Source organism: Onychomys torridus, chromosome 9 (assembly GCF_903995425.1).
Source record: "Onychomys torridus chromosome 9, mOncTor1.1, whole genome shotgun sequence".
NCBI classification, from domain to species: Eukaryota; Metazoa; Chordata; class Mammalia; order Rodentia; family Cricetidae; genus Onychomys; species Onychomys torridus.
Window position 1 is genome coordinate 22,972,817 of NC_050451.1, and position 25,706 is coordinate 22,998,522.

Here is a 25,706-nt window from a genome sequence, read left to right on the forward strand (position 1 = left end):
TAGTTCTGCAGCAGATCTTTCTCTTCCTCAGTGGAAAAGACCAGCACAGTAAACAGAACCCCGTTTCCATGGAAGCTTGGGCTCTCTGGCTTTCTCTTCTTAGTACTTGAAAAGGTAATTATTTGATTTCTCTTTATATTTTTGGATATCATGCAGTGGTTAAGGATGGCCTTCTTGATTATGCCAGGCTATTTTAGGGAGCTTCATTTATATTTCTCTTTTTAATCTGCTCTTTAGACAATTAGCTATCTGGGCATCAGGGTCCACCTTCTGGTGACTGCCACTAATTAACATCCAGCAGAGCAAAAGGACCTGACTCCAGAGAAAGTTCAAGACACTGAGAAGCTAGAGGATCTGTCAGTGGTGGGAGTCTCTGGTCAGGATGGTACTAACAGATAGAGACCCCACATTCACAGCAGGGGTCTCACACTGTCTCATCTGGTGCCTTCTTGTCTGATGACCCTTTGCCGCCCCATGGTGGATCTTGTCAGAAATGCAGTCAGCACAGACAACTCTTAACAAGAGCACAGATGACCTCAGCCACCATTTTCTGAAGGTTGGTGCCTGCCAAAAACTTTCTACATATTCTTAATTCTCTCAGCAACCTTAGGAAGAGTTATCCTGAAAAGACAAGACCCAAAGGACAGAGATGGTACATAACTTGCCCAAGATCACATGGTTACTAAGGGCAGATCCAGGATAAATACATATCCATTGCTGTCAATCTATGGTCACAGGCTCCCCAGAAGAATTCTGTCAATCATGATAAGAAACAAGGGCAAACATTTCTCAACTTCCAAGGAGAGCTGTGTGTGCTGAGTGGACCTGTGGTACAAGGTACAAGGTGCAGAGTTGGGTTGTTTGGAGCATGCATTTAAAAAGGAGCCCAGCAGGGCATGGGAAGCCAATCAGTGGTATAGCATATGCAAGGCCTGGGACTTACTCTCCAGTATCACAGGAAACAAGAAAGAAGCCGAGGCAGACATACTGCTGAGCATGTGTTCATGAATAAGCTAGAGGAAACTGAAGTGCCCAGTACCCTACGTCAGCCTGTCTTTCTCTCTTCCCAAGGCTCAGCTTCCTCTGCTGTAGAGTGAGCACTAGTGCCCTCCCTCTGAAACGTGTGGTATCCCTTTTGAGAAGTGCACAACTTCTCAAGTAACCATGCAGAGTATGTATCTGCTGTGAAACCATTTTGTGTAAAAAGAATAACAACAACAAAGTCAAATGAAGTAAGTAGAACAATTTCCTAGGATTTGGGTGATGCTGATAGGATTACTAATTTTGAGAGAGTAACCTTCTGAACTCAGAATTCCTTCCATGTGGTGTCTGTCAACAAAGGTTTCTCATGATCCTTAGAAAAGGCTCAAATAGGTAGGAGGGTCCTGGGACTTGAACAGGCATCAGTAAATGCTGATTGATCCTCCCTCCTTAGTGGTACCTGTTCTGGCCACTCTGTCTTGTTCCTTTATGTATTCTTCTCTTTTAGAGACTTATTACTATAATTTTTGTTTGTGTAGATGTGTGTGTGTGACTGTGTAAGTTTATGTCCTGTGTGTGAGGGTGTCGTCAGAGGCCAGGTTGGAAGATTCACTGGAGCTGGAGTTACATGTATTCATGAGCTTCCTTATGATGATTTTGGGAACCAAACCCAGGTCTTCCAGAAGAGCAGCAAGCACTCTTAACCACTGAGCCATCTTTCCCTCCTGCCCCTGTTACATGGTCTATTCATGAATGGAAGTGTAAATGTGTGAATGAGTCAACTAATGAATGAATGAAGCTCAGGATGAACCTTTCCTGCTTGTCCTCCTCTCTACCACTCCATCCCACAATACCAGTTGGAGAACACAGTGCCCTTCTGAAACTCGGTGTCAGGGCTACTTCTGGTGCCGTAGTGTCACTTCTGTGAGCACCTGCTTTTCCAGCAGAATTTTCAATTTTCGACCTAAACAGTTCCCTTTGCTGCTTTGCAGGAAGCAACTGGGTATTTCATTTGCATGTATATTATAAGCAAGACATTACTGAGTGGTCTGAGTAGATGTTGCACCTGGATCAGAAATGAAAATGTTCAGTGGCAAATGATAAAAGCAGCCCATTGGAGCTTAAAGGCAGCTGAGGACACTGATTCCCATGTGTGCCAATCAGAAGCAGAGATGAGAGTTTAGAGGGGGCTGATGATTGTGGTCCCAATCAGAAGCAGAGATAGAGGATGGTGGGGGGCTGTTGATCATGGTGCCAACTAGACGCAGAGATGGGGGCTGCTGATTGTGATGTATGATCCCATAAGAAGTAGTTGAATGGCCAGTGTTTACTCATGTCCCCTCTTCACAACTGTTCCAGGGCTTTCTGCACCCCCAGCTTCACACCACCCTCTTCACTCAGGGCTTCTTCCGGAATATCTAGTAAAATGGTTCAGCAGAGCTGTTGTGTTGTTGGTGCCTAAGTCCAGTTCTCATGACCAAAGCAACAGTCTCTCTCCCAAAGCAGTAGAGAAGACAAAGCATTGCCAAGTCCTGCGCTGGGCAGGGGTGAGAATGCATGGTACCAGCTGGGAGGTGACAGCAAATGCCAGCCATGCAAACCTAAGACGTAAGATCCCCGCATAAAAACTCTAGTATAGTCCCAAATGCCAGTAACCTCATGAGGTGGTGTACAAGCAGCAGCATCCATGGAGCTCACTGGCCAGTCAGTCTAGACAATTGATAAACTCCAGGTTCAATGAGAGATCCTTTATTCAAATATAAGACACAGAGTAACCTAGGAAGATGTCTATCTCTGGACCCCACAAACATGTGCACACAAGTGCATGTATACCACACCATATATACATATGCACACAAACACATATAGTACACCCACATGCACCCATACATGTATAAAATGCACAACACAAAGTCCAATGGATGTTTTTAATACATTCTATAAAATATACCAAAGAAAGCTAATAGTCATGATGCTTTGGAAGAACTGTCACTTAATCATACTAGAAAACGTACATGTTCATAGCATGGTTGTGCTTAAAACTTTTGAATGAAATTTGCTTTAAGAGGCTGGAAAGATAGTTCAATTAGTAAAGTGCTTGCAATCAAAGCACAAAGACATGAGTTTAAGCATTCATGTAAAAATCTGGGCATAATAGAATACTCTTGTAATCCCAACACAGGGGAGATAGACAGGAGGACCCTGGAGTTTCTTCACCAGCCAGCCTAGCCTACTTGGTGATTTCAAGGCTAATGAGAGACTCTGTCTCAATAAAACAGGGTAGATGATTGATGATTCCTGGGGAACAGCACCTGAAGTTTACTTCTGGCCTACACACACATACACATCAGCACATACAAACACACATGCACAAAGACCTGCATGTCAATACACACACACACATACATGCCCCTGTATATGGTTGCACACACACATGCCTGTTTGTAGAAGAAAGGAACTTAAAATATTTAGTTAGTTGGTTAGTTAGTGGGTAGTTAATGTGTACTAAAAATAGGAATGACAACCATCCCACTTAAATGGCACTGTTTCCTACTAAGATTGTCTGGGAGTGACACAATGTGCAGAAGAAAACAGACCCAAATACAGCCTGAAGCCTAATGTTAGGTTTGCTTAGAAATAAAATTTGCTTAGAAACCTTCAATTCCTAAAAAAGGAATTGACTGCTATGGCCTACCACTTATTGAAAACACAATTTTACTAGAAGACACTGGTCTAATTCATCTAGAGATGATTGGTGGCTGATTTCACACAGCAGAGGTTGATTCAGCCAGCAGAGAGCTGCAGCTCTGAAGGCTAAGCCACACCTACACAGTGCTTCAAAGGAATGTCTCCCAGGCTCCCCCATAGATTGTAGAGAGCAACAGGGATTTCACGACTGAACCCTTCCTTCTAAAGATGGGCAAATTGGAACCAGAGAAGTTGGGAATTACCCCAGCCTTGGCTTTTCTGATTTTTCTATACTAGTTGTTCTCATGAAAAGGGAAGGTAGGGAACGATATGATCTTAGATCTAGAAACAACTAATTAGAAGTGGCCATCCAGAGAATGCCTGGGAATGTCCTAATGTTTACTAGGAAGAATCATGTTGACTAATCTCCCATGGAGCAGGAAAGAAGAACCCTCTGTCTGTACCGTGCCATGTGTCTCTGGTTTCTTTCTGGAATATTAACTGTATTATAACTGTACTCTAACAGCACTTTGTTGCTGGGTCCCAACAGGCTTCATATCAGACCCTCACTAGGAGCACTCTTTAGAGTCATCTGGCTCTAAAGACAGATACTACACAATGTCATTCAAATGTCAAGCTTAGCATGCTCTACCTGTATATATTTATTTGAAATTTTACTCAGACTGGATTTGTTGGTTATAAGATACCTTTAAATAAAATAAACTCATGGATCAAGGTGGGGGCACAGGGTGGTATAAGATGAAAAGTCACAGGTTCATTGGCTTTTATCACCCAACTGAGAGTCTCCCTGTTTTCTGTTTGTGTTTTATGCAGCTGGACAATCCAGATGAGCAGGCAGCCCAGATCAGACGAGAACTGGATGGACGTCTCCAAATGGCAGACCAAATAGCCAGGGTAAGGGACTGCACAGGCTCTATACTGGAACCAAGCCAAGGTATCACCCAAGAAGTGCACTGACCAGTAAGGCCTTCAAAAGATGAAGGAGAGGGACTGGGAACAGAGCTCACTTGGGATGCCCCAGGTTCTATCCTCAGCACTGTATAAATCAAACCAAAAATGGCAGTGTACACCTATAGTGCCAGCATAAAGTAGAGACAGGAAGATCACAAGTTCAAAGTCATCCTTGGCTACAAAGTAAGTTTGAGGGCAGCCTTGGCTTCAAGAAACTCTATCAAAAGAAAGAGAAAGGGAGAGAAGAAGAAGGAAGGGGAAGGAAGAGGAAAGGAGGGGAGGGGGGAAGGGAAGAAGCAGCCTTGGTTGTTCCAATAGCCCTGGTGGGAATATGGCTCACTGTGACAAATACCCAGTTGTCATTCTGAAACTGAGATGTGACCACCTAGAGCAGAGCTTCAGAATCCCTCAGCACAACCCCCATAGCTCCAGTACAATAAAACCACTTTCAAATGGCATCCAAGGCTCTGAGGCAGCAGAAGGTGCCTCCTTTACCTACCACCATGCATCACAATTTGCCACCACAGCTCCAGGACTGAGACATAGGCAGTCTCCCACTGAAGATACCAGACCTGTTCCAGGCTCCATGTCTTTGTACCCACTGCTTTCTTAGCCTGGGAAGCCTTCTCCCTTCCATTCAGCGAGCTTTCTCTTCAGACTTCAGCCTTGGACCTCAAACATCTACCTTGAGAACTTAGCAGTTCTTGCACCGTCCCATGTCAGACCCTTACTTACCTGACTGAGTCTCCTGGTGAACAGGCCTTGTCTAAACTCGGGATCATACCTTATTGTTGATGCCTATAGCTTGATATCATCTGTTTTTCTGTTGTTGACATTCATGTTATGATAGTTAGTATCCGTGCCAGTAGCGTTTCTTGGGTTCTGACTCTATCAGACTTGCTGTTTATATTCAGTCTGTGAGTCAATAATTACAGCATCTCTCTAAGGATATTTTATTTATCCTCTTTGTTTTAGAGAGTAAGGTATGCAGATTATACAAGCTAGATACCAATGAAGGGGCTGTGCTGGGCTTTCAACTGAGATCTCGTGTTAGTTTTTATAGCAGTAGCAAAATACCCAAGAAAACTACTTCAAAGAGGAAGGATCTCTATTCTTTTGTGATTTCAGTCTTTGAAACACTCCTCTGAGTCTGAGTAGAGGCAATAAGGGCATGTGGTGGAGGAGGCTGCTCACCTCATGCCATGCAGGAAACAGAAAAAACAAGAAGGGTTCAGAGACATGTACCATTCAAAGATGTGTCTTGGTTTCTTTTTCTGTTGCTGTTTTAAAACAACCTAACAAAAGCAACTTAAAGAGAGAAAGGGTTTATTTTGGTTTGGACTTCCAGAACAATATAACCCATCATGGTGGGTAAGAGATGACCATGGGCAGGGGAGGTATGATGGCAGGAACAGGAAGTTAGATGGTTGCATTGCATTCACACTCAGGATGCAGGGAGTGAGCAAGGCTGTAGTCTTAAGGTTCTTCAATCAAGGACCCACGTCCTAAAGGTTCTGCCACCTTCCCATGCAGCACCACAGTTGTGGACCAAATGTTCAAACGTGAGGACATTTAACATTCAGACCATACCACCTTCCTGTAAAGTGGCTCTGCCTTTTCACAATCCATTTGGGGATGATTTGATCAGTAGATTAATCCGTTAAGGAAGTCAGAACTGTTATGATCCAATCACCTCTCAAATGCCAGCAACCAAGCCTTTAATATTTTTAAATCTTTGGACAGACATTTTTATATTCAACCTGTTGTAGGTAGGCTTCATGAAATAACAGGCTGGCAATAGGCAGAGGCATTTACCCCAGCAAAGAATTTAAGGATGCCTCAAGAAACTTCTAATTAAAATAATATTTAATGAAATGTGTTAAAAGCACAATTAATGTCACTATCCACTAAGAACAAAGTGCGGAACATTTCTACAACCCCAATTCCCTGTGAGCTGTGGTGCAGATGGAAAGTTATTGGAAGTAGCAGGGAGGGTGGGCAGAAGAGGACCTCGTGCTGAAACCCCCTGCTACAGGGAGAAGTATCCCAAGGTTTGGATATATAGAAAGGAACCCCACTAGATGAGAAGCCAAGACTCCATGATGGAAACCTCTCTGTTGGTGCCCAATTTTACTAAAATGTTTGGCATCCTATGTTTTGAACACCTTTAAAGTATATAGTAAAGTCAGTCTGGTGGCTATAAATAATGTGTAGCTATGGACTTGGCTAAAGGTAGTATGGAAGGCTCTTGTGTTTTGAAATCTGTTTGATGTGGGAGTAAACATCACTAAGGTTTTAGAATTTACCTCTTCTGTAAGCTCAGTGTTTCCTTTCAGTGGATTTTCTGGAAAGTTGAAGCAGTCTGGAACATTTGCTTACCTAGGGTAATTATTACGTCTCCATCAATAAGCTCACACATTTTGATTTTGTGGGGGATTTTTAGGCTTAATATTATAATTCAAAAAGTAATGTTAGACTAATTCTAACTTTTCAAAACTGTAGATTAACAATTGATGTAAGTAAGTCAATATGCTTACCTCTGGAAAAAAAAAAATCAAAGAACTCTCTCTTTAGGCCCATCCAAAGTAAAATACTACCAACATCTTTAAACTAAGCTTTCTTTAAAAAAAAATGAACCAGGCAATTAAAATGACTTCTAATTCTTACTTACTGAGAATAGAATCAGCTCAGACTTGTATGCAGGATCCTCAAGCAGTGAAAGGCATGAAGAGCCCCTATGTGATGTCATCTCATCACTATTATCTGTTCTTGTAGAAGTTGTCCATTATCTTCTGGAGTGTTCTTCCATGTCAGTATCGCCCTTGTGAGAGCTCATTGGCATTGGTCCTGACCTTCTTTGCTCTACCACTGAGCTTTATCCCCAGCTCTAAGATCGCTGGTGCTAGAATGTGTTCTTCATTAAGGGAACAAAATACAACTCCTAGCCTCCCCAGTCATGATTAATTGACTCATAAATGATATATGATACAAACCAAACCAATTATTCTCTTTCTTAGGACTTTGGACAGCAGGCTAAAGTTGGTAATGTTGGTAGAAAGATGTCTGCAGAGTAACTCAGAAAGAGGAAGAGACAGGGAATCCTTTGTGATGCCAAGGGACAGTCTCAGTGTTTGCATGTGTGATTCTAGAAACTTTTGAGTTTTCATTGTGTGACTATTTTTCCCTAAATTTAGTTGGATCTACCAATCATTAAATAAAATATGAAGAAGTTGCATATCAGCTATCTCTTGACAAATTTAAATGATGCACCTCTGTTTGTCTTTCTTTGGGATGCCCTGGTTTTTCTAATTTTATCTATTACTAACATCGGTAATGGCAGTAAATTTTAGTGAGGTGTGCAGTTCAACACATATGGTTGAAGGTAACCAGAAGTTACGGATACCCATCCACCTATCATATTCAATCCTCTCTGCTCTCTCCTGTGATGGATTTACAAAATGGGCTGAGCACTTCTAACTGCACTGACTAGAGAAAGCTTATGTGAAAGACAGGGTAGGTGCAAGGATCAAGATGCATAAGGATCAGGGGTGAAGAACAGCCATACCTGTGGCGAGAGCTAGAGTCAATGGCTGTGAAGGGACAGGACTTCTGTCTGCCGTCCCTGTATCACATTGGTCATCTGTCCTTCCTCTGTAAGCCAGCTCTCCTTGCTTCCCAGATGGGCTGTCTGGCTATCCCACAGCTTTAAAATATACAAAAAGGAAACCATCAGCCACTCACTGATCTCTCCAGATCCTGTTACTTCCTCCTTGTCTCCCTAATTCCTTCAGACTCATAGTTCTAAGAATCATGCCTAGGATTTGCCCAAGTTTGTACAAGCCTAACCCTAGTACAGTCAACTAACCCACTGTGGAATAAAAGCAAGGGCCTCACTGGACACATGGGTGCTGGTAATGGATTCTCAACCCACTGTGGAGTACAGGCAAGAGCCTCACTGGATACATGGGTGCTGGTAATGTGCCCTCAGGATGAGGCAGTTTCTAAACAGCAGTACTGTTGGGTCAGTATAAAGTGGGGTTATCCCAGATATACTAATACCATTAACTCCTCCTTGTTAGTATTGACTAAGCTCCAGACTCCTATAGTTATTACACATGATATTCCTTGAACCCTCCCAACCTTGTGGTAAGGCTATTCTTTTTCAGTGCAAAGGCTAATACAGAGAAGATATGACCAAGGTTACTCTGATTAAAAAACTGTATTCTTGACTAATTTGCTTTCTAGTTTTACTGAGTTACCTTCCAAATACAGGTCTTCATCTCCCTCCTGACCCATGTCTGAGGGTCCAATAAACCTCTCCTTCAAGCTTTCTTCTCTGTCGCTAATGAGCCCTTTATTTAATGGTCTGGGCACTGGCTCTGAGATTTCAAACTGGTTGTCACTTAGGCCTGTTACAAACAGTCCTTGGCATTACAGTAATTCTCCTCTGAACAGGTAAATCAGAAGGTGTAATTGCAGTGCCTGAGTTCACTCGTCTAGCAAGCAGAAAGAAGAGTCCTGTCTTCAGAGAAGCAGGAGGAGCCTCCAGGACAGGAGAGGAAGACCTGTCCCCCACCCTCCTCCTCCTCTCTCCCTGACAGCAACCACTCCAACAAACAACTATTCCTCCTCACTAACGTTTCTGTATCCCCTTCGGTTTATATAGTTGCACTGGGCCAGTAGCAGTGATAGGTAGAACCATCTCCTGGAATTCAGAATGCTCTCCACGGTGATATTTGGACTCTGAAAAAGGGACTGTATGATCCCTGCTGTTTCTGCAGGAAACATTCTCATCAGATGTATCAACAGTTGGCATGTGTGTGTCCTCTCTGCTTCAGACAGAAGGACAGCAAGAGTGAGCCAGCTGGTGGTCACAGCCCCAAATGGTGAACTGTCAATTCAGTCACACCGGCATCCAGAATTATCCCAGGTGGAAGGTGCCAGTACACAAGCCAGGTGTGGCTTCACCAGGCACCACCCACATTCCCTCGAAAACTGGAGCCAGAGATCTGAACACATTCTTTAATCTCATAGAAAATACTTAATCCCTGTTCAAACATTTTTCCAAATCCTCTCACATTGATATTAAAGGAGCCCCAAATTTCACTTAATTTAAAAATTAAGTCTAAATTATTTAAATTGCATGATCAAAAGTTGACTCTGGGGCTTAAGCAGACAGCCTGTGGCAATAGCTCAGCTGTGATACTTGCCAGTTCTTCTGGACATATTTTGGGGTAAGACTCCACAATTGTCCAGCTGGTTATATAACACAAACAGTGGAGTTTTATGGTATCAGCCACCAACAATGATGAGCAAAGCACCAGTGGCTTCTCAAGCCATGATTTAAATGTGGAATTATGGGGATGGAGATGAAGCTCAGTTGGTAGCATGCTGGCCTAGCATGGATGAAACCCCAACTTCAGTCCCCAGTGCTTCATAAATAGGACATGATGGTGCAGGTCCACAATCTAAGCATTCTGGAGGTGAAGTCAGGACAATCAGAAGTTCAAAGTTATCCTCAGCTTACATATCCAGTTTAATTTGATGGAATTCTTTTTTGGACCTCTATTCTGTGCAGAGCAAAGCAAAAATCACTGTCATATACATGGACAGTGTTATAAGCATCAAATAAGGAATAATATTGAAATATTTTTCTGATAGAGAAGTTTGGCCTAGCATTGCTATACACTAAAGTGTAATGAAGTCTCCCAGTAGAGGACTGCAAGAAAGTCTCAGCTTGCAAACTAATGGTGTACTTGGTACTCACCTTGTGTGAGTGGCAGTACAAGTGTGTAGCACACAGTAGTGCACTCCCAGGATTGCTTGAATAGATACATATAGGCAGATCCAATTGTCACACGTATCAGGCAGTGAAAACCCAGGAAAATTGGAGTCCAAGGAAAACACTGGGTGCTCAGCAGGTACCCCAAATCCCTTTCAAGTGGGGGGAATGCAAGAAGCAAAGGTAAGCCATCAGTTTACAGTTGAAAAGATGAGAACAAATCTGGAAAGGAATTGACCCCAGAAACTACCCCTGACTCCAGAATGCTCCTAGCATCTTCTGTGCTGACAATGACAAACTTCTGCCAGGATGGCCATTCTTACAGCCAATGTACCCACCTCTCCTTGCCACTGCACTTTACCCCATACAGTGCATGTTGATTAGGAAACAGTGGAGCAGCCACTGCTGTGAAGGAGTTGGCTATACACAAACTCTGCTGATCAAGTGTTGTAAAATAAAATGACATGGGGTGCTCATGCAGTGAGGTATCACCATAGCACCTCAGCTCTGTCTCTGCTGACCTTCGGTCCCAGATAGTCCTGCTCATTAGAGCTCGCATGAGCTTTGAGCCAGGCTTCTGGGTTTCATACCAAGCTCTACTTAGAATTGCCATGGTTTTCCATCCCATTTGCTTCCAGAAAAATGGAGAGAAATAGCAGCCATTGTCTCACAGGGCTGCTCATCATGTGACCAGTGAACAGTACACAGAATGCTGTAGATGTGAGCTAGCCCAATTACATTTATTGCAGCCACTGTCATTACTAGTAATTCTTGGGTGATAGTGGCAGCATAATACTTGGTATGTATATGGAGAAAGACAGACAGATAGATAGATGATGAGACTGAAGCCATGGTCAATAAGTATCTGTAGATGAAAGTTTTCCTGTGTCCCACACAGTCCACAGCCACTCAGACCCAAATAAACACACAGAGGCTTTTATTATTTTTAAACTATGGCCATGGCAGGCTTCTCGCAAGCTAGTTGTTACTTCTTAAATTATTATAAATCTATACTTTGCCACGTGGCTCATGGCTTACCAGTAGTTTACATCTTGTTTCTCCTGGTGGCAGGTAGCATCATCTCCTCAATTCTGTCTTTCTCCTTCCTCTCTCTCTAGTTAGAATGTCCCACCTAACCTTATTCTACCTTACCATTGGCCAAACAGCTTTATTTATCAACGAATCAGAGTAACACATTTTCACACAATACAGAACAATATCACAGATCAAATATCCATGTTTCTTAATGTCTTTTGCTCTTCATAGGAACTCTATGGGGTTTATTTTTTACATTTCAATCTGAAACCAAACCCCAGCTGGTTACAAAACATCAGAAAGCCAGCAAGCATCAACTCAGGATGCAGAGTGGAGTTCATTTTGTTCATGTATGCTAGATAAGGTTCCTGATGCCTTCTGTGGATTTGTCTATAGCATCATGTTCCCCATGGTATCTAATAGGAGGCTTTGTGGCAAGTGTTCCCATAATCATCACCCCTAGCTGACTCCTTCACTTCCCATTGAAAACCATAGCACCTGAAACAGGAGGGGGCCCAGAAAGTATTGTGGGGGGAGGCGGATGATATAGCTGCAAGACTGTTAGTGAGCTCCTCTACCTAAAGTGTCTTTCTGTCATCTTCCTCCTGATCATTTAAGGATGTCATCTGAGACTTTGGGCCACTCTTTCAGTGAGAGTAGACTTGTCAGCTTTCACACACAGCCCATCCATTCTTTGTGGATAAATATTCAATACCTAGAAGGAAAAGGCAATGGCTAGAGGATCTTATAGTGCTTAGAGATGTTATAATATTCCACTAGTGTGGCTGGACATGGTTAACCCTGGTGACTGTCAAAATGAGCAGTATTGTCAGGCCAGAACAAAAGTAAGTGGCCAACAGAGATTTTCTTTGGAGGACACCATACCACCCCCACACTATGTCTTTCATAAAGCAATATGAATAGAAAACTCTTGTTGTCATTTTGATGACTATAAAAGGGACAATGGAAATGGGCAGCTACACTTTTCTTATCTGGGAACAGTTACTTTGAAAAGTGTTTGTAATGAGTCTGCCACTAAAAATTCCCCTCAAGAATCACAGCCTAGATTGACAGAAGCTGTTTCTTCTCAAGGCTAAAGGGAAAAAAAATAGCCTCATTTTTCCTTGCAGGCTTCAACTTTATGAAGCTCTTTTTATGATGTCATTTAAAACTGTCCAACTTCTGAGAAGAGTGATTATTCTTTGGGTTTTCCAGTGCTCTCATGCAGAGTTTGATGGGAAGTAACTCTGCAACAGAATGGTGAGGTCTGCAAACATTCACTGGGTCTTCTTCCAACATGTCAAGACAGAGGAATTAAAGGCATAAAGTGAGGCAAGGAAGATGATTCAGTAGCATTTGTTGCATACATATGAGGACCTGAGGACCACAACACACATACAAACAGGTGTGGTAGAACATGTCTGTGGTCCCAACGTTCCTGTAGCAAGATGGAAGGCAGGGACAGAAGAACCTGCAGGAATTATGAACCACCTAGGCTGGCATACACAGCAGCAAATAACAAAGTGGCCATGCTTCAAAAAAGGAGAAAGTGAGGACCAACACCCAAGGTTGTCTTCAAACCTCCACATGTGTGCTTGCACCCACATGAACACACATACACACAGAGACATCATGCATGCAAGCATATATATCACATACACACATGCATGCACATACACAAAACCTTAAGTGAATCCCAAGGAAGTATGTGACAAAAGAGACCAGACTTGATGCACTCTCTCAAAGCTGACTAGCCAATACTACTTCATAATATGCTATTTTTTCTCTCCCCATCCACTTGGCAAATACAGCAACTGGCAGTAAAAATGAAAGATCCCATTTCCCCCTTCCCCTTCAAATATCCCCATGTATAATAACATTTGAGCTTTAAAATGCAGATAAAGGTGATAGGTCAGAACATTGTACTTTAAATCTTGGGATGTAAACTTTGCCATTCGGCAGCCTTTGTGTGATACAGAGACTACTCACAGCATGAGTATGCACTATACTCTTCACTCTCCAGAGGGAACATGTGTATCGAGAATGAGGAAACAAACTCTGTGGGGACTATGTTTAGTCATCGAAATCTTCTTGGATTCATGATTGTCTATACCTTTCACAGGAAGAAGAAAATGCTAATTGCTCTGTTCTCAGCTAACTCAACCTCAAGGCAAACTCTTCTTCATTGACCAGACCCTTAGCCAAATATAGCTCCTCTGTGAGGCCCCACTAGTTTTCTCTGGAAGCATTCACATTCTCTTGCATGTCTATTAGAATGTTTACTTTGATGTTTCTGCACTCATCACCCCCATCCAATAACTGTGAGGCCCCGAGAAAATGATTATACCCTCCCACCAGAGGGTATAATCCTAGTGGCAGGCACAGTGTTCATAGGTTTGTGTGTTTTTCCAAGTCAGAATGGCCTAGCACTCAAGTTCCCATGCCTTCAAGGCTCTGCACCAAGTTTGCCACAGTTTTAAGGACCCCTGTTGTCCCTTGATGGAGTTTAAGAATGAGGAAGTTTAAGTGCTGTGTGGAAGTTTTAGAGATATTGGGCTTTGGAGAACCTCTCACATTGACTCACCACTAACTTCTGTCAATAACATCATTTCCACCCTGCTGCTCTCACATCCACCCATAGTGTGTTTAGAAAGTACCACACAGTGTGAGTATAATTAGGTGGTAAGTATTGCACTCAAAGGTTCCTGAAGGAACCAAAACTCTGAGGTTGCTGAGTAGATTTTGAGACCCTCGTACTCATTTGCTGTGGAAAAACACAACTCCAGTGTTCTTCCTAAACTTAATTCATAATCATCCCATCTCTCCTCACAGCTGAGTGGTAGCTACATTAATATTTCATATAGACTTTTTGACAAGCCATTAACCCAGTCACTCAATTCATGTGCGCTGAATGCTTACTAAGTGTTACACATTATGTTGGATATCAAGAATTTTTAGTGGGATATCAAGATGGTATGACCATGATTTATAGCTCAGAAGGAAAGACATACACTAAGCAAATGTATTTCATGGATGATTCGTTGATAATAAGTATGCTATCTTCATCTATTCAGGCTGCTCTAAAAATAAATGCTAGAAATTTATTTCCCCTAGTTTCAGAATATGGGAAAATCAAGGCCAAGGAAGCAGCAAGATCTCAGCTCTCTCCTTGGTCCTTAGACAGTCATCTTTTCATCATGTCCTCACATGGAAGAGGGGCTCCAGGAGTCCAACCAGGGAGAGAGAGGAGGGATATGAGCAAGAGATATCAAGACCATGATTAGAAAAAGCACAGGGACAAATAGCCAAACTAGTGGAAACACATGAACTGTGAACCAATAGCTGAGGAGCCCCCATGGAACTGGATCAGGCCCTCTGGATAAGTTGATGAGCTTGAACTGTTTGGGAGGCCTCCAGGCAGTGGGACCGAGACCTGTCTTTAGTGCATGAGCCGGCTTTTTGGAACCTAGGGCCTATGCTGGGACACTTTGCTCAGCCTTGGTGCTGGGAGGAGGGGACTGGACCTGCCTCAACTGAATCTACCAGGCTGGGCTGACTCTTGCCTTGGAGAAGGTGGGAATGGGGGGTGAGTTGAGGGGGAAAGCTGGGGGGGTGGGAGGAGGGAGGACAGGGGAATCCATGACTGATATGTAAAATTAAATTAATTGTAAAATAAAAATATTTATTTAATTTTATTTTAAAAAGAGGAGCAAACCTGGGTCTTCTTTTAAAGGAAATTATCTAGTTCATACAGGCTGTGCCCCTAAGACCTAGTCAGTCTCTAAAGGTCTCATCATAAATATCATCACACTGAGGGTTAGGTTTCACATAGAGTTGTGTGAAATTACGTGTGTTTTGCATACAGCTAGCCATTTCAATAAGTGATGCCCAGAAAATGGATGCCTGACATGGAGAAGTATTGAAGTTGAATGTGGAAGAAAACAAGAAAGCTGAGAGGCACCAGGGGGCAAGAAGAAAAGGGTCCCGACCTTAGGAAACACCCTGTAGATAGACCAGAACCTGGCACAGCCCGAAGACATCACTCACCGAGTCCTGTAGGAAGATCAGCATGTATCTGAGTGAACGTTGTACACTGGCAAGAGCAAAACACTCTTCTAGCCAGCTAGTGGTTAAGGGGAATTATTAAAGGAAAAAGGAGATTGCCAGGTATTTGTGGTGGTATTGTGTTCCCCAAAATATTGTGCACCCTAATAAACTTATCAGGGGTCAGAGAACAGAACAGCCACTCTGGAAACAGCCAGGCATGGTGACTCACACCTTGAATCCCAGGAAGTGAGGGCAGAAAGCAGAAAGGTATATAAGGTGTGAAAACCAGGAAGCCTGGTTAAGCTTTTAGGCTTTTGAGCAGTAGTTCAGCTGAGATTGATTCTAGATGAGGAATCAGAGGCTTCCAGTCTGAGGAAACAGGATCAGCTGAGGAATTGGCAAGGTGAGGTGGCTGTGGCTTGTTCTGCTTCTCTGATCTTCCAGCATTCACCCCAATATCTGCTCCAGGTTTGTTTTTTATTAATAAGTACCTTTAATATTCCTGTTACAATATTCATTTCATTTACTGTGATAAAAATTATCTTGACAAAAATAGCTTAAGGGAGAAAGGGCTTATTTTGGCTTATAGTTCCAGAGGGATAGAATCCATTACGGCAGGAGGACATGGCCACAGGTGGGATCGGGAAACTGCTTAATAATATTGCTTCAACATTCAGGATACTGAGAGACAAGTGGAACCAGACTCTAAAACTTCAAAGCCCACCCCCAATGCCATAGTTCCTCAAGTAAGGCTCCACCTCTTAATGGTTCCATACCTTTCCCAAATACCAGCTGTGTGTTCAAACCCATAACCCTATGGAGGACATTTTCTATTTGAATCACAATACCAAAGAGCTAACATTCAAGAGGAAATACTAGGCCTTGTGGGAATTAAAATCTAGTAGAAATCAAGCTTCATTTCCACTGCTTTTCTTGTGGTTTCTCCTTCCTGTGTGCATTTCTCTCTTCCTACTTCTCTCTATCCTCACTTCTCTGTGGTTTGTCCATTCTCTCTCTCTCTTCTTTGTTGAATATATTATTCATCATTGAATTGATTCAATATGCAGCCAACAATCAGTGAAATGATCATTTGTTTTAGCTTCATTGATAGAACCACTGAATTCTTGATGTTTCTCAAGTCAGTTGCTTAAGACTGAATTGTTGGATTGCTAGTCGTTTAGCAGAATTAGTTAGTTGACTTTGAGTTGAGCATGCATGTAATAGACATCTTATCCTTGGCACACAAAATAATCAAATCAATTCATGTTCCATGTGCTCTAGATGAAGATCTATCCCAGCCAAGTGGAAAGAAAATGAGACTCACACCTAGGTAAATCAGCGTAGTTTATTACTGTTCATAGACATTGCTTCAGAGTAGGCTAATAAGTCAGACTTTGGGTAGGATTTCCTGAGACAAAAGATCCCTTAATTTCTCATAAAGCCAAAAATTTATCCTTTCCATAAATAATGTGATATGATGCCATGATTTCCAGATCTTCAGCAATGTTTGGGGACATTGAATGAAACTACACTGAGCACAGAGCTAATTTTGATATATCATTGATTTTCTTGTTTCTAGGACAAAATATTTGATGAGAAGCAAGTTTAGGAAGGAAGGAATTCTTCTGGTTCTTTCTTTGACAGTGGAATCCATTGGTGGGGAAGGCCCAGCAGCGGGGTGTGAGGTGGCTGGCTGCACTGTATCCAGTCAGGAAGCAGAGAGCAGTGAATGCTAATAGTCACTTCTCCTGTTTAATCAGTCATGGAATAGGTGGGTCTTCAATTAACCTAAACCAGAAACACCCTCACAGATGTGCCTAGATATTTGTTTCCATGGGGATTCTAAATCCCATCGTGTTAGCAATCAAAATAACTATCACACCAGAGACTTTAAAAACCAAGGTTTTGCAGAAAAACTTGTTTGGGATTATATCATTGGAGCTGTGGTTTCAGCCTCACTAGAAGCTGAGTTTATCCTGAGACATTTCCAAGCCAATCAGTTCCTTGAGTTATTTATATCAGTTTAAATTGGATTTGTCTATAATTCATAAAATAAAATGAAAGCCAAACAGATTTGACTTGCCCCTCACCCCATCAGTAGACTGAGAGTAGGGTTTACAGAGCAATTTTATTTGATAAGGTCACCAATCCAGAGAATGTTCAAGGCTCTCAGGCAACTTAAGGTCTAAGCAGACAAGCAAGTAACATGGTCAGGTCTCTTACCTTCCCTGCTGAAGCCAGGAGGTAGAATGGCGGTGGTCAGCTCGGATGCTCAGCTGGCCTGCTACTTTCCTGAGGGATTGTGATCCTATTTCTCTTTACTTCATTATTTTTCCAATTTTTCTAGGAACTAGTAAGTATTCTTAGAAATAGCCAAAGTCTATGATTGAAACATTTCAAATGAGCTATTTTTGAATTATTTCTGTGAGAAAATCTCTACCAACTTCCAGAAATAGGGTATGCTTCTGTTTCTGAACTTACAAACAACTTGACTGCATTTTGACAAAGAAGAAAACAATTGTTGGAACTGGGACTGGATTTGAAAAAACCATCATCCATTTTTCTTTCCATAAATCAAATTTTCTGGAGAAAACCAGGTAAAAAATCGAGCTATAATCAAACTTTTCCTCCTTCTTACTAGATGTTTATGTCTGTGTTCCTACCTGTTGGAGATTAAATATAACTAGAAGCAGGCCTTTCCACATCCAGATGGAATGTTTTCTTAACACACTTCCATAACATCAGGGAAAATTCACTAATGGTTGATGTGATCAGAAGTGGCACTCTGATGTACAAACTTCCTATGTAAATTGGGTCTGATTTTACTTTTCCCTTTCTTTTACAAGGAACGCAAATTTCCTAAGTTTGTATCTAAAGAAATGGAGAACATGTACATTGAGGAGCTGAAGTCCTCTGTGAACCTGCTGATGGCCAACTTGGAGAGCATGCCAGTGTCCAAGGGTGGAGAGTTCAAGCTGCAAAAGCTCAAACGCAGCCACAATGCTTCCATCATTGACATGGGCGAGGAGAGTGAGAACCAGCTGTCCAAGTCAGATGTCCTGCTATCCTTCTCCTTGGAGGTAAAAAGCCTCAAATCCCTGAAAGTGTACTGGTATACACACAGCAAGTATACCATCCCCCTTGCCAGGACCCACATTGCTCCTAAGGAAGTCCAATCTGTAGAACTACCTGCCAAATATAATTTTGTAGTTTTCCCCTTCTGAAAGCAGTACTCAAGGATTCTGGGAAGATTTTTAACAATTTAGAAAGCCTATACTTTTAAAAGCCTACATTGAGAGGGATGGCCTAGCATCATTGACATGGGTTATAGATGTCTTTTTCCCATCATCTTTCCTGGAGGCTGTATGGTAGTAGTGAGTGTTTTGTTTTGTTTTAGTTTATTTCAGCCTCCAGTGTAAGAATCTGTCCAGGCTAATGCTGAAGAGTATTCTGCATATCAATGCATTCCTCTATAATGTCTCTTTACACATTGGCTCTTCATGTTTTCCTATTGAGTGGTTTTGATCCACCAGCATCAAAATTCACTGGAAACTGGTCAGTACTCAGACTGCTGAGTACTATCAAAGTCCCACTTAACCAGAGTCTATAAATGATAGGAATATATAACAGCACAGCCACTTTAGAAACTAAGTTAGCATTTTCTCAAAAAGTTCAATATACAACCACAATGTTATACAGTAATTCTATGCTTGGATACCCTCCCAATAGAACTGAAAATACATGTCCCCACAAATATGTTTGGAAGCATAGTCAGTATTTTTGGCCATAATAGCCAAAAATACTAACACTCTTAATCCCACTCATTGAGTGAATGGATAGGAAGAAAATATAACATACCTGTACAGCAGAATACTATATGGCAAGTGAAAAGAACACTTCTTGAAACACACATTGATATGGATGAACCTCATCAGTATTATACTTAGTACAAGAAGTCAGATGCAACATGTGACCTGTAGTATGACCCTACTGATATCAAACGTCCAGAAGGCTAATCTGCAGAATTAGAGAGGTTAGTAGTATGTTATGTAAGGTTGAATGTAGAAATGGGCATACATATGGTGTATTGCTGGTATGTGTGGCCTACAGCCAATTTAAGATTATTGTCTCACAACTTGATAAGCTTATTAAATAGTCACAGAGCTGTACACCTAGAGTGGGATAATTGTATGGCACATGAAATATGCCTCAAGAAAGCTGTGAGGAAAGAGGACAGCCTGGGATGTGCTTTAACAAGCTATTGAAGCACAGGGGAAGTTTGATTTGCCATCCTGGGGATTGAACACAGTCTTTGCATGTTCTTGACAAGCCCTCAGCCACTGGGGTATTGTATTTCTCGTCTTTATCTTTTATTTTGAAGGTCTCCCTATGTTGTCCAGGTTGGCATTAGATCTACTGTGTATCCCTGACTGGCTTTGAACTTGCAACCCTAGTGCCTCAGCCTTCTGAGTACCTGGGATTATGGGCCTGTCACACTAAACTTGGATTTAGTTATTTTTATGTACTCCAAAGTTTGAGAACCACATATAACTTATCAAAGGTAAATGGCACTCAAAAATCTGTGCACACACATATATACATATATAACTGACATAAAATTATACACATGTGATATTTTGATAACTTTTTATAATGTTCAAGTCAAGGTAAGCCACTTTGTTCCCTCAAATATTTATTATTGCTTCATGATAAAATGTCCGAAATCTTTTCTTGTATGAGAGAAAGAGACAGAGATAGGAAAAAAAGAGATAGAGACAGAGAGGAAGAAGAAGAGAAGGAGAGAGGTGGGAGGGAGGAATGAAGGGAGGAGGGAGCGGGGAGGGAGGATAGACATAGCAAATCCCATAAGAATTGCCTGGTGACTGGGTGGTGGTGGCACATGCCTTTAATCCCAGCACTCAGGAGGCAGAGCCAGGTGCATCTCTGTGAGTTCGAGGCCAGCCTGGTCTACCAAGTGAGTTCCAGGAAAGGTGCAAAGCTACACAGAGAAACCCTGTCTCAAAAAAATGAAAAAAAGAAAGGAAGGAAGGGAGGGAGGGAGGGAGGGAGGGAGGGAGGGAGGGAGGGAAGGAGGGAGGGAGGGAGGGAAGAAGGGAGAAAGACAGACAGACAGACAGACTTTGCTGGTAATCCTAGATTTAGGGAATCAAGAGAACAGATCAACTTTCTGTACATTTAATTAAAGTATAGAAAGACTAACTTAATCTTATAAACTGTCATTGAGGATGCTGTGTGTTAACTGTAGGTAAATTGTTTTTTCTGCTCAGCTCAAAGAGAGAGCCCTTCTTCACATTGCAGTGTTTCCACATACACACTGCTTTAAGCAGAGGTGGATCTTAATTAAATATAGAACTCCACGTGTGAGAAAAACCACCAGTGTAATCTCACAGAAACTTTCCTTTTTAAGTTTTTAAGCACTGCCACCTTAGGTACTGAATGCCATTGCTTAGGTGTCTCTGAATTTGATTATTGCCAATTAAAGGTGGCAATTTATTCCCTGCTCCCTCTTGTCTTCCAACAGATGGAAGAAAAAAAGTATTTTATTGACTTTCATGAAGCTTTTAAGTATGTAATTTTCTAATTCACTATTAGCTCTCAATATTAAATAGTTGATTATCTGAAATACAGGTGTAGACATGACCTCAGCCATACTCTCTGCAGACAGGATTCAGATGCTTTTGGCTTATAAATACAAGCACATATTGCAATGCCCTTGGGTCCCCACATATTTTTTAATTGGAAAACTAAATGGCACACCGTGGTAGGACCGCCAGCCAAAGCCTTTGCACATCTATTCATGGATGCATTTGGGGATCACAGTGAGTGGGGGCAACAAGAACAGGTGGAGACAGGACGTCAGGGCAGCAGGGCGGGCTACAATTCGAGTTCACAGACTGGTGTGAGACATATTTCAAGTAATTGGAGAACTGAATGGCTGGAAGAAACAAGGAGAGCAAGCTCAGTTTTCAACCAGAAGAGGCCCAGCATGCTATGTTGTGAATGTGGGCAAGTGAGTGCTGCCGCAAAGCAACAGGTATTTGCGGAAGGCTGTAGTGCGAATCCTTTTTCACAGAGGCCTTTGAGGTGTTTGCAGATGTGCAAACAAAGCCTGACACTTGCAAGTGGCACAGCTAATAGAGGCCCAGAATCGAACTTAAAGTGAGATCTTTCAGACTCTAAATTGTACATATCGTATCCCTACTTCACAGGTAAAATCACTGAGGTGGAGCCAAGGAGATGGCTCAGTGGGAAAAGTGCTTGCCACATGATCATGAGGACCAGAGTTCAGATCCACCTAAGTCCCAAAGCTGTAGTGAGCACCTGTACCCATCACTCCTACAGCAGGCAGGAGACTCCTCAGAGCTGGCAGGCAGACAGGCTAACCTGGAGTACACTACAGTGAACAAAGGACCTGTCACAAATAAGGTGGAAGGCCAGACACTTGAGGTTGTCCTCTGGCTTCCACATGTACATCTACACATGCATATCACATACTCTCCAGAAAAATAAAGAAAAGACAGAAAAAAAAAAGAAAGCTAAGCCTCTGCAGGTTTGAAAAGATAAAACAGAAGGAAGTTAAATGCGAGATCATTTTCCCACATCCCAGAGGCTGCACAGGGCTCCTGGGTGAAGTGTGGCCCCTGCCCCAGGAGCAGCACCACCAAGGAAACCATCAGAGAGGAGGAGGCCTTGGTTAAAGCCAACCCACTGAGCAGCTGCTCAGGAGGGGAACCAGTGACCTCTGCTTTACAAGCTCAACCAGGGATTCGATTCATTCTGCTTGAGATTCTGTGGGTTATCACATTGCAAAATTAAGACTTACACATCCCAAATGTGCTTCCTTGAACCAAAGGCCCTCGGAAGCATGTGTCTTTTCCCTATACCCACTTCTCTTTCCTTTGTAACGGCCTTTTGTAGAAAGAGTGATTTTCCCCAGATGCTTCTCATTGTAGGTCAGTCACTAAGGGAGGTCCTTTCGCTCTGGTTGTTGACAGGTGTCCCTTCCCTCTTTTCCTTGCTCCTGTGGCAGAGTACACCATCACATGACTGTCAGAATAGCGGGTGACTAAATGGAGTAGGGATAAGAAATCCTGGAAGTTGTAAGTGAGCTGAGGCTAGACCAGAGACTGTAAAGCTGCACATATATTGGGGTTTGGGGTTCAACAATCTGGAGTTGGCACATTTTATTCCTCCCTATTCAGATTGTCAGCATTTCAAACTCAAATTTCTGATCATCATTCTGACTGAGAGCTCTCTTTTCTAGCAGGACAAAGCAGAGCATCTGGTCATTGAACTGGGAACAGATAAGTGGCAGCATCCTCTGTGGATAGAGCTTGTGTGCTCCAGGTTGCCATAGTTTCCACTGCTTCCTGCCCCAACTGTGGCCCTAAAGCTGGGTGACACTGGCTGATTCTTAGGTCTTTACTATTGCTTAGCTTGCTATCAAGAGAAAAGCTGATGCACAAGCTGTGTTTCTACCACATGCTGACCTAAAAGGCTAGAATATTTTTAAAGAAAACAGAATGAAGCCTTTTCCTCCTGTTTGCTTAACATGAAAAGAGTAGCCTGATTTATCTTACCTGTCTGACCATGAAAGCATCTGAATTAGCAAATCACTGAGCCAGACCTATAATAGTGGCTGCAGCAGAGGAGCAGAATTCCAAGTTCAAGGCCTGGGCTACACAGCAAGTAAAAGATCAGCCTGGGCTACATCTGGTGAGACCCTGGTAAGAAAGAGAAGAAAGAAAGAAAAAAAGGAAGAGAGAGGAGGAAGGGAGGAGGAAAGAAGAGAGACACGGAGATAAGTATAGAGACAGACAGATAAAAAGGAAAAGGAGCAGAAGGAAGGACAGAGGGAGGGGAGGGAGGGAGGAACGGGGCTGATCTTAGGTGTAACGGTTACTTAACATGTGCAAGGCCCCTCACTCAATTCACACTACAGGGGAATGATTGAGTGAGCCACATTGTTCCATCTGGAAGGCGATCGCTACACTGTAAGCAGTTACATTCTCTGCCTAGAAGGCCCCTGAGTAACAGGTAAAGAAAGCTGGGCAGAAGCCATGGCCTCCCTGGCGGCTTTCACTGTAGTTTCTCGTCCTGTGGCTGATGCTGCCTCTGGTTTGGCATTAAATCCATCTGATGTGATTCTGTTTCCAGGTGGTGATCATGGAAGTTCAAGGCCTTAAATCCTTGGCTCCAAATCGCATTGTATACTGCACAATGGAGGTAGAGGGTGGAGAAAAACTGCAGACTGATCAAGCCGAGGCTTCTAAACCAACGTGAGTACTTTCTCCATGGTTTATCTCACCAAGGTGGTTACCATTGGTTTTGTTTGTGCCAAAGGAAAGGCCTTCTTCCCAGAGGAGCCTAGAGGTCCACACCTTCTCTATCAAACAAGGGACTTGACTCCATTTTTTTTTCAAAAAGCAATCTCATGTAGCCCAGGCTGTCCTCAAACCAACTATGTAGCCAAGGATGACCTTGGGTTTATGATCCTCCTCCTTTCTCTTCCCAAGAGCTGGGGTTGCAGGAATATGCCATCATGCCTAGTTTAAGATGTCCTGGCATCTTTCAACTGAGATACAGCCACTGTCTTGATGCCATTTCTATTTGAGAGCTGTGACAAGGATCCCAGTTCCTTCAAAGTTGCAAAAGGGAGTCGAAGCAACAGCCCCATTTCTGAAGCCTTTAGCCACATATCACTGGGTGTGTGCATGGTACTACTATTGCACAGCAGAAGCCTAAATGGTCACTGTGAGCTAACAGTGCTCACAGTTTAGTGGGTACATCACAACTGTGCAATTGTAAATTCAGTCTGCCTGCCTCATCTGTGGTTTCTGTCTTTAGATTCAACCAACTGTGGATTGATATTTTTGACAAAAAAAAAAAAAAAAAAAAAAAAAGAATATTGATTGGCCAGGCATGGTGCCACATGCCTTTAATCCCAAGTTCCAGGATAGCCAGGACCACACAGAGAAAGCCTGTCTCAAAAACAAAACCAAAAAATCCTGTCTGGGCACAGATTGTGTATAGAGTTGCCATCTCTCTCTAAATAGTGCGACTGTTTCCAGGGTACTTCCTACTAGGCACCTGTGACCCAGAGGGGATCTGGAGCCATGAAAGGATGTACGTAGGTTATTCGTGGATGCTCTGTGATTTGTTATGAAGACTCAAGCATAAGTGGATAGAGAAGGTCAGAACCAATACCCCATGGGTACTTAGGGACCAATATAGTTATAACTGGAGGAAAAGGTGGCTTGAACAGTGATACCTGGGGGACTTGAACCAGCTTCTGAATAGGTCTCTTCTGGGGTACCTGAGACATCTGCTGTAGTATTATAAAGCACCCATGGGAATGAGGAGCCCGTGAATGGCGCTTGGTTAGCAATGGCTCTGTGGCAAAGAGGAATGCACAGAAGGTTCGCAGGGACTGGAGGTGGTGGAACAAGGAATCTCCGAAGCTGGACGAGAGAACGCGTGGGATGGGAAAGACACACCTTCCTTCCAGCTGCAGCAGAAGGGCCGAGGTGAGGCAGTCAATGAGTCAGGATGCTGGGGCCATGGCTGGCAGCAGTGAAGATCTATCTGTTTGGGTGAAGAGATCTCCCAAGAGATTGCTGCTCCCTTCCCTCACCACCACTGCTTCCATCCTTCCTTTTCCAATCTCCATAATACCTGCATAGATGAATGAGCATCTACATCTTCACAGCTGGCATTAATCGGCAAAAGTCACCAAAAGGCTACCCCCCCCCCACCTCGCACATGCGCTACTCCTCCTCAGAGCATTAAGGAGTTGTTGGGCAGAACATGAATAACTCACCAGCATGTTCTAACATAATAGTTCAAAGAAAGCAGTGTTTCTCAGGCTGGAGAAGGGCTGAGGGTATTGTCTGCCTTCAAGTGGTTCTTTATATGAATAGGCAATGCCTCAGATGCCCAGATGCCCAGATGCCCATAAGTGTGTTGGGGACGGGGGACTCATGAGCGTTCAGGAGGAAATGGAGGCCATTGTGACTTGCTGAGTGCTAGCTCCTCTCCCTTTTGATCTTCGTTCCACCTGATGATGGCTGCGGTTTCTTTTACTGACAGTGCTGAAAGCCGATGTATGTTTCCTCCAGTGTCCCGATCTTCATCAATGCTGTTGTGCTTCGCTGTTTAACCTTTACAATGTGTGTTACAT

General features: G+C 42.8%; 1 protein-coding gene across 21 annotated transcripts in view; it reads left to right on the forward strand.

Moving 5' to 3' along the window:
* The window catches only part of Cadps (calcium dependent secretion activator), a 457,300-nt gene that overhangs the window by 198,704 nt on the left and 232,890 nt on the right, over positions 1-25,706 (forward strand). For all 21 annotated transcript variants that reach the window (XM_036199656.1, XM_036199648.1, XM_036199650.1 and 18 more), the window contains 3 exons: positions 4,504-4,584; positions 18,352-18,585; positions 23,684-23,805. In XM_036199656.1, the coding sequence (XP_036055549.1) occupies positions 4,504-4,584; positions 18,352-18,585; positions 23,684-23,805 (437 nt within the window). The remainder of the gene's footprint in view (positions 1-4,503; positions 4,585-18,351; positions 18,586-23,683; positions 23,806-25,706) is intronic.